Here is a 15,830-nt window from a genome sequence, read left to right on the forward strand (position 1 = left end):
ACGTAGAAAGATTATTTATTAGTATAATTTTCGCCTGTGTGTCACAGGCATCTTCACATCTTTTACAGAAAGAACTACAATACATAACTTCTTCCTTTCTATGTAATGGTTATAAGAATTGCTTCATTAAAAGAACTTTGAGTAGTTTTAATATGTCTTCCTCTTCAAACACAGAAGAAATAACGCGCATTACTATCCCTTATGTACAAGGCATCAGTGAACGTATAGCAAAAGTTTTAAAACCACTGAATATTTTTGTTGCCTTTCGACCGTTTAGAAAAATCTCCACCTTTCTCACTTCTCCTAAGGACAAGCTTCCACATCTTAATCATCCAGATGTCTACCAGATTCCTTGCTTTTGTGGATTATCTTATTTCGGACAAACGGGAAGATCTGCCTCTATTCGGCTAGAAGAACACCAATCTTATATTGAATACTTTAAACCTGAAAAGTCTGGACTTTCTGAACATGCCATCTTCACTAGACACAGAGTTCATTGGAGAAAGACAAGAGTTCTTCACAAAAGTCAGTTTCTCGTGGAACACCTTTATGAAGAAACATGTGAAACTCTACTTCATTCTCCTAACTTAAACAGATCCGATGGCTTATGTCTATACCCTTTATAGGAGATAGTATTTTACAAATCAGTTAATCTTTCCTAACTTTTTATTGTATTAATTTTTTTTTAAATTTTTTTTTTAAGAAAGTTATTGACCTTTTTAGTTATCTTACACCAGCTACTTAGGTGGTGCTTTTTGGAATTGTCGGTTAGTGTTTAATTTTGAGCTTAATGTACTGAAGATGCCTGTGACACACAGGCGAAAATTATACTAATAAATAATCTTTCTACGTGAGTTTTTTCCGTTATTTATTGTGTACCAAGTATATTTCTTATGTGTGAATTATGTGTGTGTTCTGGTTGTTTGGTTTGCCTTATTCTGGGATGAAAAAACTCTACTGCCTACATTTTAGACTTGCTAACCCACTTTCAATTGAAAAAAAAAAAATTTGAAATTGTTTTCCTTGATTGGTTCAAATTCAGGACTTTCTAATGAAAGGGCTGCATCAGTAACAACTCAGCTGCAAAATATTCTTATATATCATGACAATTAATGGCAAATAATTCAGCATCTGCTCTGCCCTGATCTGTGAAGTTAGAGATGGGAATGCTACTTTGAATTATGAGCATTGAAATTACTAAAAAAGATTATCTCCCTGTTTGAGTAATAGAAATGCAGCCTTCAAAGAGGTCAGACTGGTTATCAGAATTAGATGAGTGGCAAAGGAAGCAAATGAAGGCAACAAAGTTGGCATGGAAATTTTCAGCCAGAGCAAATCATGAAGAGGAGATTTTATGGTCCTTTATCTCTGGCATGGAAGGAATGTCTGATCTTACAAAAGCAGTTTGATTAAGTTGAAGTGGAATATGCACATAATCAAGGTTAGTTTCCACTTTTCTCAGTTTTCGTTCACAGTTTATAAAGAAGTAACAGGATTAGTTGTAAATATACGATTAAGGCAAGTTTTTCTCTATTTTTTGTGGTAATCTCTCCCCCCCCCCCCCCCCACTAGACCTTCTTCATCCTCTATAACACATTAGTGCTCGTCAGTGATGCACTCAGGGTTTAATCTTGTGGGGTGGGGAAGTTGAGTAGACTATTTGAGAATACACACTACACATAGCATACGACCTGACTGAGCATCCTCAATGAACGCCAATACATGATACTGGTGATCTCCTCTGGCCTGGCTCAGACAAACGGAGTAGCTCTCGATCCGCCCGAGCACTACCTCGTTCACCTTGTGTTCACAGCAGCTGTGATTCCCGAGAGCTATAGGGTATTCCCACCTTATGTGACCACTAATTCATAAATAGCATAGAAATAGAAGACACAACACAACATAAATTTTAAAAGATGAATTTTAATTAGAAAAAGATTTTTGGAAAATTTTCTAGTGTTTTTTTTTGTGGGGGGACCACCCCCACCTTTCCCCCTCTCTGGGTGCTATCTGTGCTGGTGCTCACATAAGCTGTATGGATGAGTAGTTAAGGAGAAAGAAAAAAAAATGTTAACATTAGATTTGAAGGCCTGCAGATTTTACTCTGAAATTCACAAGAAATAATGCTGTTCAAAGATCAGGCATAAAAAAGAGTGAACAATGAAGAAAGAAAGATTTGTTTTCTGAGCTTGGATTTGAGCTGTGAATTGTTGATTAGTTCTACTGTGTGTGTGTGAGAGAGAGAGAGAGGTAACAGATTTTACAGGGGACAGTACAGATGCCAGTTGTAATTAGCAGTCATCATTGATACATTAAAAACAAATGCAAAGTTGTTGTTTTATATATTGTGTTGTCAAGGATTTGTTTGACAACACACACACGCACGCACACACACAGATGATCCTTGAAGAACATAGGTTTGAACTGCACAGTTCCATTTATATGCTTTTTTTTTTTTTTTGAATAAATATATTGGAAAGTTTTTTGGAGATTTGTGCCAATTTGAAAAAACTCACAGACGAACCGCATAGCCTAGAAATATTGAAAAAATTAAGAAAAAGTTAGTTATGGTAATGAATGCATAAAAATATTTAATACTAGTCTATTTTATCATTTGCTACCCATAAAGTATACACACATCTATTATAAAAAGTTAAAATTTATCAAAACTTATGCACATAAATGTTGAAAGTTTATTTTTCACTTGGTCAGACTATAATAAATTTAGTTTAATCCTTTATCCAAGTGTGTGCAAACAAAGTTTGCAACCGAAAGTATCTTCAGGACTGAGGTGGAGATGACCTTGCTAATGCTTCTGCCTTGGTATCTCCACTTGAGCCTGGCTCCCACTGAAGAGACCTCAATAAAGGTCGAAACTAGTCTGGGTAGTGGCCCTTCCCTTAATGCATAGCATTATACATATCCGGAAGGAGATGTGTTTTGCATTATGGGAGATACTGAGATAGGAGTGTTGGTAGCTTGCTCCACCTTTGCAAGGAGTTGCCCGGTGTTGTACCACTTTACCCCAGTCCTGAAGATACTTTCAGGCACAAACTTTGTTTGCACACACTTGGATAAAGGATTAAACTAAATTTATTATGCACATAAACACTTACAGACCATTCGCATTAACAAATGTAAAGATGTAGTATTAAATCATGACTGCATAAAATTAACTGTTATTAATTATTTAAATTAATTAGCATAAAATAAAAATTTTAGAACGATTCATTCATTATTGTATAGGCTAGGCTACCTTAAAGCCTAGAATGAATCCTACGATGAATCATTATACCTGGAAATAAATATATATATATAAATAAATCATTTCTTTTTACATTATCTTTTTATTTTTGATGTCTAGTGTTAGTAATATGTATAACATGTACAGTGGTTTTGTATTATATAAGACAATTTGATATAGGTACTGACAGGCATACGATTCATCTTGTAAACAGACAATGCAAATTTACGGTATCGATAAATACAGTACATTACTGTAAATTTATTTTCACTTCCTTATGATTTCTTTAATAAAGTACATACATACCATACAAAATATGTGTTAATTGACTGTTTGTTATGGGTAAAGCAGTCAACAGTAGGCTATTAATGGTTAAGTTTTTGGGGAGTCAAAAGTTATACGCAGATTTTCGAACAACTTGGGGGGGAGGAGGATCGCCGCCCCTTACTCCTGCATTGTTCAAGGGTCGACTGTGTGTGTGTATTTTTTTTAATGAAAACAAAATTTATAATCATTCATCTGATACCTTTGTCAGAATAACACTGAAAAATGGTTTGGAAATCAGAATTTAGAGTTGCAGATGTATATAATCCAAAGTTTTGGTTGTTTTGTAGGGCTAGGTTTCGCACATGAAATAACGAGAATTCCCTTCAATCCACGGTTTGGCTGTGTGCATTGAATTTGAAGTCAGCTGATATAGAGAATAATGGATCTCTATAGTGGCCAACAAAAATATGGTTTCAAACTATGAGGATAAAAACCTCAGTCGCCAAACCTGATCAAATGCTTTCAGTTTCTCCAAACTTTTCATGTCATATGCACAAAGATAAATGACATAAGCATGATCAACTAAGGCACAATCCATACTGATGTTCACTCATTAGTTAAAAAGTTTTCAAATAGCATTGTAGCTGACTTTTTTTTATATATCTCTCCCACACATACAAGTAGTCAGAACCTGCATCAAGCTGATGCTGTATGAGCGAGCAGGATTAAGGAAGAAGGAATCTGTTGATCTTCCTCTTGTTAAACAGCTGTAGTCTTTTGTGCTTGCTTAATGGGAAAGGTTGTTCCAGAGGACAAAAGTAGACAGAAGGAAAGATGAATGGGAAGATGTCAAGTAGATGTTGACAGCTACTGCTCATGTTATTGTATATATATAGTGGAAATGAGAGAATAATGGATGTATTCTTTATCACTCATGGAAGTATCTGTAGAAAGGGCACAAAAGCCACTCACTTTATATCTGAATTCCACCCATGAAAGGCTTGCTTGTAATGCATTAGTACCATTGCCATAGCAGACTAAAGTTTAGATAATCGTGAAGTCCTACACTAAAGACCAAATGTCACTTTTTCAAGCTACTTCTTACTCCAATAAGCAGGGAAGTGGTCTGTTGCTAGTCAATGAAATTACTCTCACCCAAAGACATTCACAAAATGCACATGCCCAGAGTGGGATTCAAAAAACTTTTGTCATGTTGGTCAGAGAGAGAGAGTGAGCATGTGCTAACCAATCAGGCCAGTGATTACATGAACTCTTCTATTGAGAGTTTGTCCACTTTTCGTGCACTACACGAGATGTAAGAGCACTATTCTAAGATGTTAATTGGATTTGGAAATTATACATTACTAGTAGCTGGAGAAGCATTTTGATGGTTGAAGATGCTATAGATGTGATGTGTTTGTGCCACAAAAGGCTAGAGTTAAATGTCATTCCATGAGTAGAGTCTTCTAGTCTTCACTGTTGAGCTGAGTTACTAAAAGTAAAGGGACATGTGATTTGAACTAAGGTTTTTTTTTTTTTGTAAAGAAAAAAAAAAAAAGACTACATTTTGGAAACATCAAAAATACATAGAGATTGTCATCAACCCATTGAAGAATGGTATGGAGATTGATAAAGGGTACTGGTTGTAGAAAGTCTTGAAGCTTGGGATATTTGAGGACTGCAAAATTTATCATGTAGGTAGGAGGAGGAATGGAGAATGCTGTCATCAGCAAAACTAAGAATAGGGCATTCCGTATTACCAGAAGTATGAAGTCATTCATTATTTTGGAAAAGAAGTAAAAGCATATTGTTTTAATTTGATGGCCAAGATTCATCATCCTCAGGAATAGGTTGAATATAGACTAATTTCTAAGTTGTAGAATAAATACTTGTGGAATAGAAAGGTATAAAAATGCAACACAGAACAAGAGTCAATTCTGGAGAGCAGACCTTCAGAACATTTAACAAAATATCTCCTGGACTTGATGATTTTTTGATATCTAGTATGGACAAGATTCTTTTGATCTTTATCTGGCAGAAAATCAAAGGAAACATTTAATTTGAATTTGCAAATTTGTAATGATAGTGGCATTTAGAATTCAGGCATGCTGTGCTTGATTGCAAATGTGATATAACATTATGGAAATTACTATGGATATATTTTGTCTGCCTCTGTGCATTGAGATTGATCATCATCATGTGGCAATTATTTCATGTCTCTGCTTCTAAAAATAATGCATAACTTATGTCTCATCTTCTTTTTCATTCAACAGAAAACTGATTTTTATAAATTTGAGTTCTTGTGATTCCAGTACTTTACAGCACATTCAACTTTTGTTCCCCCATACTCGTTGATCCTTTGCATTCCTCATTTGTGTGTAAACATTGATATAATTGGAAGAATGCCAGGACATTATGCCCTTTCATTAGAGACTTCATTAAAGACCTTATTTTGATTCTTGCCATGATGCATGATATATATATATGGACTTTTTCATTTGAAGGTGAATCAACCAATCACATGTATCCAGAAACTCAGATCTTTTATCCTGCTTATAAGCAAATTGGCCAGAGTATACATTAACTTGACAGTTAGTGGGTGGTAGATGAAACTCTATGTACATGAAGGATTAAATAGTTAAAATAGTGGGTTGTATAGAATGCCCTCCCATGATGAGCCTTGGACTTCTTGGTGGTGTTGTATAATAATAACCCCAACAACACAATACAAGTTATCACAAGTAACTATATTTTATGACTAAATTCAGATGGTTACTTAAAAAACCAAAATGGGAAGGCCATCAGGGAATTCCCCCCCCCCCTCCAGAGTTTTTTTTGCATGCATTATTATGTATGTGGGTTACAAGGTTATAACACGATGTAGCTCATGCTGAAGGCTTTTTTCCTTTATTATTTTCCTTAACATCTATGGAATAGACTTTTAAAAGATATATGTATTGAATCAGCATCCACTTGCCACATGTAATTATAATTGAAGCAATTAAATTTTGTGTAATATTTAATAATTTAATTATGTTAATTACAATAAAAATTTAAATTTTAATTTATTTTCACTTCAAAAATGTTATTTGCTAGTAAAATTTCACTTTTTTGCTTAAAACTATAAATGAGTTAGGTTTGTGGTTGGTCTGTATTGTAGAAAAAATTTAATATTGTTATGTTTCTCGTGCATTTGTGAGAAATGTGACATCATACGTTTGGTCATTGGTTAATAAGACCTGGTGGTCCAAATTCTGTCTAGGACATGCAGAACTGTTCTACGAGATTTTCAACTGAAGGTGAGTTAGTTGGCCCCAGTTGGAAGTGGCAAGGTATCTTCTTCTGCAAAATATTCATACTGTCCAAAGAATGCACGCAGTTAGTAGACACATTACCCTGACCTTGCAGCTTCATAGTTTTTTTTTTTTTTTTTAAGCTATAATTCCACTCCATCCTTTGTCTGTTTTAGATATAACTTTGTCACTCTCTTCAGATCTGATCACAAATATTATATTGATTCTGTTCGGCTGATATGACTGAAAATGCTGAATATCAAGAGACAGTTATGAAACAGTTATTGGATAAAAGAAAAATTTTCCAAAATCTAACAGTGTTGGATGTTATGAAAAAATTTATAATTTCTTAATAATATTTATGTATAGTGTAATACATCAGCTCTCATTGTTATTGAACTACCAAGAAAATGCTGCCAAAGCCTTATAAACTTGATTGGTATTCTGAAGAAAACTATAGCGTATTATCTATTATAACAACTATTCCTTGGGTCCTAACAAGTGAGAGTTGACTCTGTTTATACTCCAGGAAAAAAAAAAAAAAGGCTAGTTTTATTTTATTTATTTTTTTAGACAAATGCATCAGGAAAATTTGAAATGAAAGTGAGCCGATCCACTATTTTAGAAGATTCATACCGGATTATATCTGCCATAACCAGGGTTGAGATTCTTAGACATAAGTTGTGGGTAGAATTTGATGGTGAAGAGGTACTTGATTATGGTGGTGCATCAAGGGAATGGTTTTACCTGCTTTCTAAAGAAATGTTCAATCCTTATTATGGTCTTTTTGAATACTCTGCTATGTAAGTACTGCTGTATTTATTTTTTCTTTTTCATAATTATAATTATCTTTTGAATGAAACATGGCAACCAAAACTGCCATATTGTTCCTAAGCATTATTATTGGCATCTAGAATATCTTTATCTTCAGTTTTCATATCTTTTTCATCTCTGATTACTTTTACTTACTCTTTCCTCCATTTCTAAGCTTTTTCAATAGCTTGCAGAACATTTTGGAGGCTATTGAAAAATAGCCTCATATTTAAATTCTATATTTTTACAAAAGTTATTTAATTAAATTTATTTATTTATTATTAATACAATAGACCTTCAGGAAATCAGGATACTCACTGAAGGAGGCTACCATATTCACACCACCTGTGTGTGATACATATTCTTGAATTCATTCACTATCTTCACTCACAGCTTCTAAATTTCAATCACACACTGCTCTATAAAAGAAAAATCTAGTTTCTGTCCCCTTTTCTTGATAACATTCAACCTCAACTTTCATGGATGCCCTGTTTCTTCCCCCACCCACCATAAAAGTAAAAATTCCATTTACTGAGAGTCCTGTATGACCCTTTCAGAGATTTGTGGGTCTCTATCATGTCACCCACCCTTTCTTCTGTTGGTGTCTCCAGTACTTCATCTTGTCATCTTGTATGAATACAAAGGAATAAAAGTTCTGCTTTAACCAAGAGATTAAATGCTCAGGAGTTTGTCCAGAAAGGACACCCTTGGAGATCAGGAATTTGATAATGATAAGATTATATAATTAATGGTGGTAGAGCAGAGAATGTGTTTCCATATAGATTTAGTTTGTGATTTGAAGAGTGTGTGTGTACACACTTCTCACTTGCATAGTTATGGTATATTGATTTAGTGTTGTATTTTTTTCTGAAGAGCGTCTCTTAATGGGTTTCTCTTAATACTATTTAACAGAGTGAGTTTTCAGATACCTTCTTAGTAGGTTAATTAGAGGATAAATAAGGATTAGAGGATCTGTTATCTTTCAGGATTCCACTATTATCATATCTTATATTTTGGTCTCCTAAGGCACTTCTCATTCTATCAGTACACCTTGATCCCAGTCTTCTTCCTGCCATCCTGGGGGGTGTGGGGGAGTATTACTAACCTTTCATCTTCCATTCTGTTTAAGTAACAATATTGCCTGAGATTAATGCTGCTGATCTAAGGTGGATTAATTCCCTCATTTTTAATATGGTGCTGCCACTGATGTCATCTGCTCGCTATCTTGTGAACTAATGACATCAGTGGTGTAGCCATACAGTTTGCATTAGGTCATTAATTTTTCTCAGAACCCTATATATGTAATCTCCAGTCCTTGATCAAGTGTTTTATTTTTAACCCAGCTCTCAGATCCATAAATTAAAATTGGTTTGAACACTGTTTTGTACATATATATAGATACTTTAGTGTTTTCAATTTTTTTCTGAATCCATATACATTTACTCAGTTAATACCATCCTTGCTGATGTTTGTTGTCTATATCCATATTTAATTTGCCATCATCACTAAAAATGGTGCCTCAATTGCTAAAACATTTGAAAAGGTGGTTAATGTTTTCAGTTTTCATGTCTATTTTCATAGTTTTTGCCTTTTAGTGATGATTTTCATCACTAAAAGGCAAATACCAGCAGTGGAATTCTCTTTAATGGACAGTAATGGGTTTTCTTAAGATAGATCATATTTTAGCAATCTGCTTAGTTATTATAACATGCCGATGAATGCATTGGACAAGGGGGATGCATATACAGGAGTATATTTAGATTTTGCAACGGCTTTCTATAGATTACCACATGACAAATCATTAGTCAAATTGGAACAGATGGGGTTGGATAGTAGATTAGTACATTGGATTGGAGATTGGCTGTCTAATAGGACATGAAGAATCAGATGAAGAATTGTCAAGCATATACTTGATGACAATAATCTATCTTTCTCTCAAATGTGGAAAGCAACACCTTCCATATGCGTACCTGAACAATCTCTACCATTAACTTAACTGTATGCTCACCCTCCCTTCTCTCGCTGTTTAAGTGAGAAACTGGTAAGTTCTTATTTAGGAGCAGTTGCTTACCCATGATATCCACTGTTTTGCATGAACAACCACATATTACATCCTGGGTATCATGATGGGAATTTGAGCAAATTTATTGGCACACCTTCTTCCTCCCTGCAGAATTCAAAACTTTGTGATGGTCAGCTAATCTTTCAGTAATACACAGAATCATGTGACCGAGTGTATTACACATGCTGGCACAACTGCAAATCCCAAAACATTCAGTTGATTCTCACTTTTTCCTTAACCATAGTTGAATGCTGATTGCAGGAAGCATAGAAAGAAGCTTGAAGTACGTTTTACAACCCACAATAACAACAAACCTTATTGCTTTCAAACATGGCCAAGCAAGATACATCTGTTGTCAGAGCCAAAAGTAATCCTGGATCTAATTACATAGAGGTGCAAAAGGAGAGTACTCAGTATTGTTCCAAATACTGTGTACTCTGGATGTTCAGTAAAGCAGTGAGACTGGATGGTGTTTCACTATGGGTTTGAGAGAATGTGCTAAAGAACTGACAGCTCCTTTGACCTGGCTTTTCAATGAAAGTCTGGCTATGGGAAAGGTACCCAAGGAATGGAAGGAAGGTTAGATAGTTTCATTGCATTAGGGTGGTAGCAGACTGTAAGTGTCTAATTATAGGCTGGTTTGTGTGTCATCAGTAGTTAAGGTCTTGGAGAAATTAATAAGGGACTATATCCACCGTTGGGCAGATGAGGATAATGTTATCTGTGAGAATCAACAAGAGTGCCCCTTAACAAATCCATGTTGATTTGTTAAGGGGGGGGGGCACTCTTGCTTAAGTAATATGATTGCCTTTTATAATAAAGTGACAGGAGCAGTTGAGGGAAAGGCATACACTGCCATTTTTTGGATTTTGCAAAGGCATTTGACAGAGTGCCACATGATAAGCTGATATTTAAGTTACAGCACATGGGTTTAAATGTCGGGTTAGTCAACTGGATTCAGGGTTAGCTGTCTGATAGGTATCAGAGAGTTGTGTATGGTGGGGCGATATCAAGGAAGCAGAAGGTTACAAGTGGGGTTCCACAGGGCTCGGTTCTGGGACCTATATTGTTTAACCTTTATACCAATGACATTGTCAGTGGATTGCAAGAGGATATTCAGTTGTTTGCAGATGATGTGAAGCTGAGAAGGGTTTTTAGTAATAGTACAGATGTGGTGGCCCTGCAACAGGATTTGAATAAACTAGACAGATGGGCAAATGAATGGGGGTCGGTTTAATGCAGCAAAATGTAAAGTCTTGAAGTTTGAGATACATCGATGGGTATCAGAGAGTTGTGTATGGTGGGGCGATATCAAGGAAGCAGAAGGTTACAAGTGGGGTTCCACAGGGCTCGGTTCTGAGACCTATATTGTTTAACCTTTATACCAATGACATTGTCAGTGGATTGCAAGAGGATATTCAGTTGTTTGCAGATGATGTGAAGCTGAGAAGGGTTTTTATAGTAATAGTACAGATGTGGTGGCCCTGCAACAGGATTTGAATAAACTAGACAGATGGGCAAATGAATGGGGGTCGGTTTAATGCAGCAAAATGTAAAGTCTTGAAGTTTGAGATACATCGATGGGAGACTGCATACTTGATTGGAGGAGATGTACTGGAGCAAGTAGGGGAGACGAGATCTGTGGGTGATGATCGATAGAAAACTGAAATTCAGAGGGCATATTGCAAAGGTGGTGAAGGTAACCCAGAGGATTGCTGCAATACTGAGAAGGACGGTGACCTGCAGAGATAGAAGAGTTATCATTCTGTTGTATAAGACCCCGAATAGGCCACACTTAGACTATTGTATTCAAATTTGGTATCCAGGATTTGAAGGGGATAAATTAACTATGGAAAGGGTGCAGAGCCAGATAACAAAGATGGTTTCAGGGCTGTACAGTGTTATTTATGAGGATCGGTTGAGGGAATGTGGACTGCAGATGGTGGATAGAAGAAGGAGGGTTGATGTGATCAAGACTTTTAAACTGTTGCAGGTTACAGGGTGGAGCAGTGGGGAGAAGCTATGACAAGGGGCCATCCCTGGAAAGTACGAAAGGAATCTGTGAGCAAGAGGCCGTGGAGTGGTTTCTCTGCATGGAGGGTGGTGGAACCGTGGAATGCATTGCCTGATAGAGTGGTGAGAGCAAGAACAGTCAATGAGTTCAAGGAGTGGTATGATAGACTTTGTGTTTTCTAGGAAGGACCTCCTGCGATGAATCTCTTGACTTCATGGAGGCCTGAATAATAACCAGTGTAACCAACAGCAAAGAAGCCTAGAACAAAATCTGGAAAATTAAGGGCATATATACAATCCCCCACTCTCCATCCCTGAACATAATTGATGTACAATTGCTGATCAAACAGAAATTGTCAATATTCTTGGAGAGATTTTCGCTAAAACATCAGCAACATCTTCTTCTAATCCTTCAGAATTCCTTGCCCAAAATGCAAAGCAGGAAAACAACTTGTGCTCTCTTCAAGCAGCATGAAAGATTACAACAGGCCATTTACAAAACAAGAAATGAAAGCTGTTTTGCTTAAATGTTGCCCCACTGTAGCTGGACCAGATAACATCCATTAGAAGGGATCAAGCATCTGTCACCACCTGCCATATTGTACCTCTTCATCAGAATATTCTGTGAGAATGTTTTTCTGTATACTTGGCAAAAAACAATTATTACTGCCTATCCTAATCCTCAAAAGGATCCAAAATCATCAGAAAACTATTAACCAATTGCTCTGATTAGCTTTTTGTACAAAATTCTGGAAAAAAATTGTTAACTCTCATCATTTATGGTTTCTGGAGAAATTTTTTTTTTCCCCCCCCAGAAAACTATCTGGCATCTGTAAATATCATTCAACAACTGATCAGCTAATCTGGAAGCATCCATCTAAAATGTGAGCACTTAACATCAGTTTACTCTGATATGGAAAAAACATGACACCTGCTTGGAGATTTGGATTATTGAAAGACTTACAAAACTTTGTCTTCTCAGAGGTTATCTCCCTATCTTCATCGAGAACTTTTTGTCACTCTCCCACCCATTACCCAAAAAAAGAGACTCCCACCTGGGAATCTGTACAACACCTAATAAATTTGTAGTTTGCAAATAAAAGCTATGTTATAAGCTCTAGATTTTGAGTTACACAAAATTGCACAGAAGCTGAAATACTCATATTACCTGTTGCAGATATTACTTGAAAGATAGCATAAAATCTGCACAAATCTTACTGAAATGTAACAACTTCATTGGTGAGCTGTATGTGGTTGAGTTTAAAGCATACTCGACTGTTGGATAAAATTAAAAACAATTTGATATGTAATAGATACAACAAAAGTACAAGTCAAAAAGAAATGATTGATTATTATCATCCTTCCACAAGACCACAATCTGATGTGAAAAGAATTTCAATACCATACCTTAAATGAACCTCGGAACAAAAAGCAAAGATTCTTCAAATATTCAATCTATACACTTCCTTTTCAAACTAGCTCAGAAACTGTCTTCCTTTCTACCAGGAAGATACATTACCACCATGGAAGATGCATTACCACCTCTTTTCTTACCAGGTGTCTACCAAGCACCTTGATCATGCCCGCTTTGTTATTTTGGACAGACTGGCCATTCTGCATTGATTAGAATTGAAAAACATCAAAACTATGATAGATTTTGGTAATCCGACAAATCTGGCCTTGTTTCACATGCTATTGACACTAGGCACAAAAGTTCTTTGGAGCCACACTAAACTTCTTCATTCCAGCAAGTTCAATTTTGATTGTCTTTTCCTAGAAATATGTGGCACTCTATGAAATCGTCTGAGCCTGAACAGTCAACCCATGTGCCAATATCCATGTTTTGGGAAGTGATCAGTATTAACTGTTCATAAGTTTTATTTGCACAACTTTTTACAGTTGTTCCTTTTGAAACCTAATAATGTAATATGATCTACTTCAGCTGTGACCAAAATACAATCTAATGTGCATGAATTATGACTCGTGATTGTAATTCATCTTTTGAATGTAGTTAACAGTCTGTCTCCCTGATGAAGCCACATAACATTGGATGAAATATGTTGGAGTTTTTAAATAAAATTCTATATAATTTTTGCTACATGTGTAAGCCATAAAGTTACTTCATAATATTGAGTGCTCATGTCCCATTAAAAATATTCATTAGATTTTACTAGAGCCATCATGTGTCACCTCATTTATAAATTTTACAGAGTATCAATATATATAATCTTATATACTGTACATTGAATAAATTATATACTGTACATTGAATAAAATTGATATATCCATAAGCTTTTAACACCTGTTTTTTTTTTTAATGTTTTTGATGAAATTTTCTACTTATTTTTCTACTTCTTTTTACATTTATTTCTACACACCTTTGCATTTGTTTTTATATACTGATTTTTATACCTATGTATGTATCTTCTGTGCTAGTGCTATATGATTATAGCAATCCTTGCACCATTAAATCCAAAACAAGCAAACTCCTCCAAAAAAAAGAAGAAAAAAAAAACTGCTGTTTTCTCCCTTATCCGAGGGAATCCATCCTACTGTGTGTGCTTTTTTGATGTTTTTTATGTGTATCCTGCTCACAAAAAAAGATGTCAACTCATGTACTGCAGGTTTACTAAGGATTTTTTTTTTTTTTTGTAATTTTTCTTTGTTTTATTTAGTCTAACCTTGCTCTAGAGACCAAACATGAAACTTTTTCAAGCCACTTCAGGCCTGCAATAAGTGGAGAAGTAGTCTTACATTAGGCAATGAAAGTCATCTCCCATCTGAAGATGATCACAAGTGGGACTTGAGTTTGTAGGTGTCAAATATTTTGATACTCTCCATGTGAATATATTTGCATCTTCTGTTAGACCTTTAATATTGTCAAATCTTATCCATCAAACTTCAACCAAGAGGAAGACCATGATTGGTCTTTGGCCTTCTCTGAGTCTTCTTGCCATCCTCACAAGACAGCTTTTTTGATAGTCTTTCCTTTCCTGTTTTATTTAAGCAACCACACCACCTTCGATTTGCTCTACTCACACTTTCACTAAATTCCAGTAATGTTGTTCATTTCTGATATCTTCATTTTTAATATTACTCTACCTTTGATTCATTAATTCACTTCTAATTTTCTTCAGACCCTCCTGTATCAGTTGATTTATTTCTAACTCAACTTTCAGAAATTGAAGTTATAATTGGTTATAATGGTTACAACTGAAGGTTAAAATTGGTTTAAACACTGTCCTATATACTGTATTGGTTAGCTAAACTTAACTCATACCATATAAATGAATTTTCTGAGTCCTCACTATATCAGCTTTACAAATGCCATTGTCAAAATCCATGTTTAAATTTTCAACTTTCATTAAAAATTGTTCCTAATGAGCTGAAATGTTTCATTAGATATGATTGTATCAAACAAAGCCTTATACAGAGGGCTATCCAATCAGTGAACAGTCTGTAGTTTTTTTTTCTTCTGAAAGTGCATTACACTTTGAATTTGTTGTGTTGATTTCTTCAGAAAAATAATTGATGATAATGACTGTCAGCACTAGTCATTTGATTGAGATCATTGATGTTAGCTTCTTCCACGAAATTTTGTTCTAAAATGATAGAGTTGTTCCTTATCACCTACAGGTATTTATTAAAAAAAAAACAAAAAAAAAACTTACATTTCACATTAGAATATAACGATCAAGCAAAGCTTAAAAAATATGTTTAAACATTTTATTTTAATAAAACACAAACAACCTAAATTTTTATTTCTTACTCTTTTTTTTCTCTTGCATGGTTTTTTCTATCACTGAGGGCCATTTTCAGAATTTTTCAGCTTCTTTCCATGGCTAGTTAAATAAATCAAATACACATTCATATCACTAAAATTAGAAAAATAAACACAAAACACATAAAAATGTGTTTTGTGTGCATGCATGGGGAAAGTTATGAAAACTGTGGCAAAGAAGTATACTTCATTATCAGAAACAAAGAGGAACCAAATGATAGTTTTTACACGTTATTGAATGTGAGGAAATAATATCACTTAGTTTCAGTTTCTTTTTGATTTTTTAGGCAATGTGAGATAACCTGTGAAGTAGGCATTTGGTTATCAACATTTTCTTTATGAAACAGGTCAGTTGGC

General features: G+C 35.0%; 1 protein-coding gene across 2 annotated transcripts in view; it reads left to right on the forward strand.

The window, feature by feature from the left end:
• Positions 1 to 15,830, forward strand: part of Nedd4 (E3 ubiquitin-protein ligase Nedd4) — a 523,801-nt gene that overhangs the window by 400,671 nt on the left and 107,300 nt on the right. For both annotated transcript variants that reach the window (XM_090395739.1, XM_090395738.1), the window contains exon 16: positions 7,378 to 7,607. In XM_090395739.1, the coding sequence (XP_090251865.1) occupies positions 7,378 to 7,607 (230 nt within the window). The remainder of the gene's footprint in view (positions 1 to 7,377; positions 7,608 to 15,830) is intronic.

The sequence above is a fragment of the Typopeltis vanoorti genome, chromosome 7 (assembly GCF_054136105.1).
Source record: "Typopeltis vanoorti isolate ZY-2024b chromosome 7, IOZ_Tvanoo_1.0, whole genome shotgun sequence".
In the NCBI taxonomy this organism is placed as follows: domain Eukaryota; kingdom Metazoa; phylum Arthropoda; class Arachnida; order Uropygi; family Thelyphonidae; genus Typopeltis; species Typopeltis vanoorti.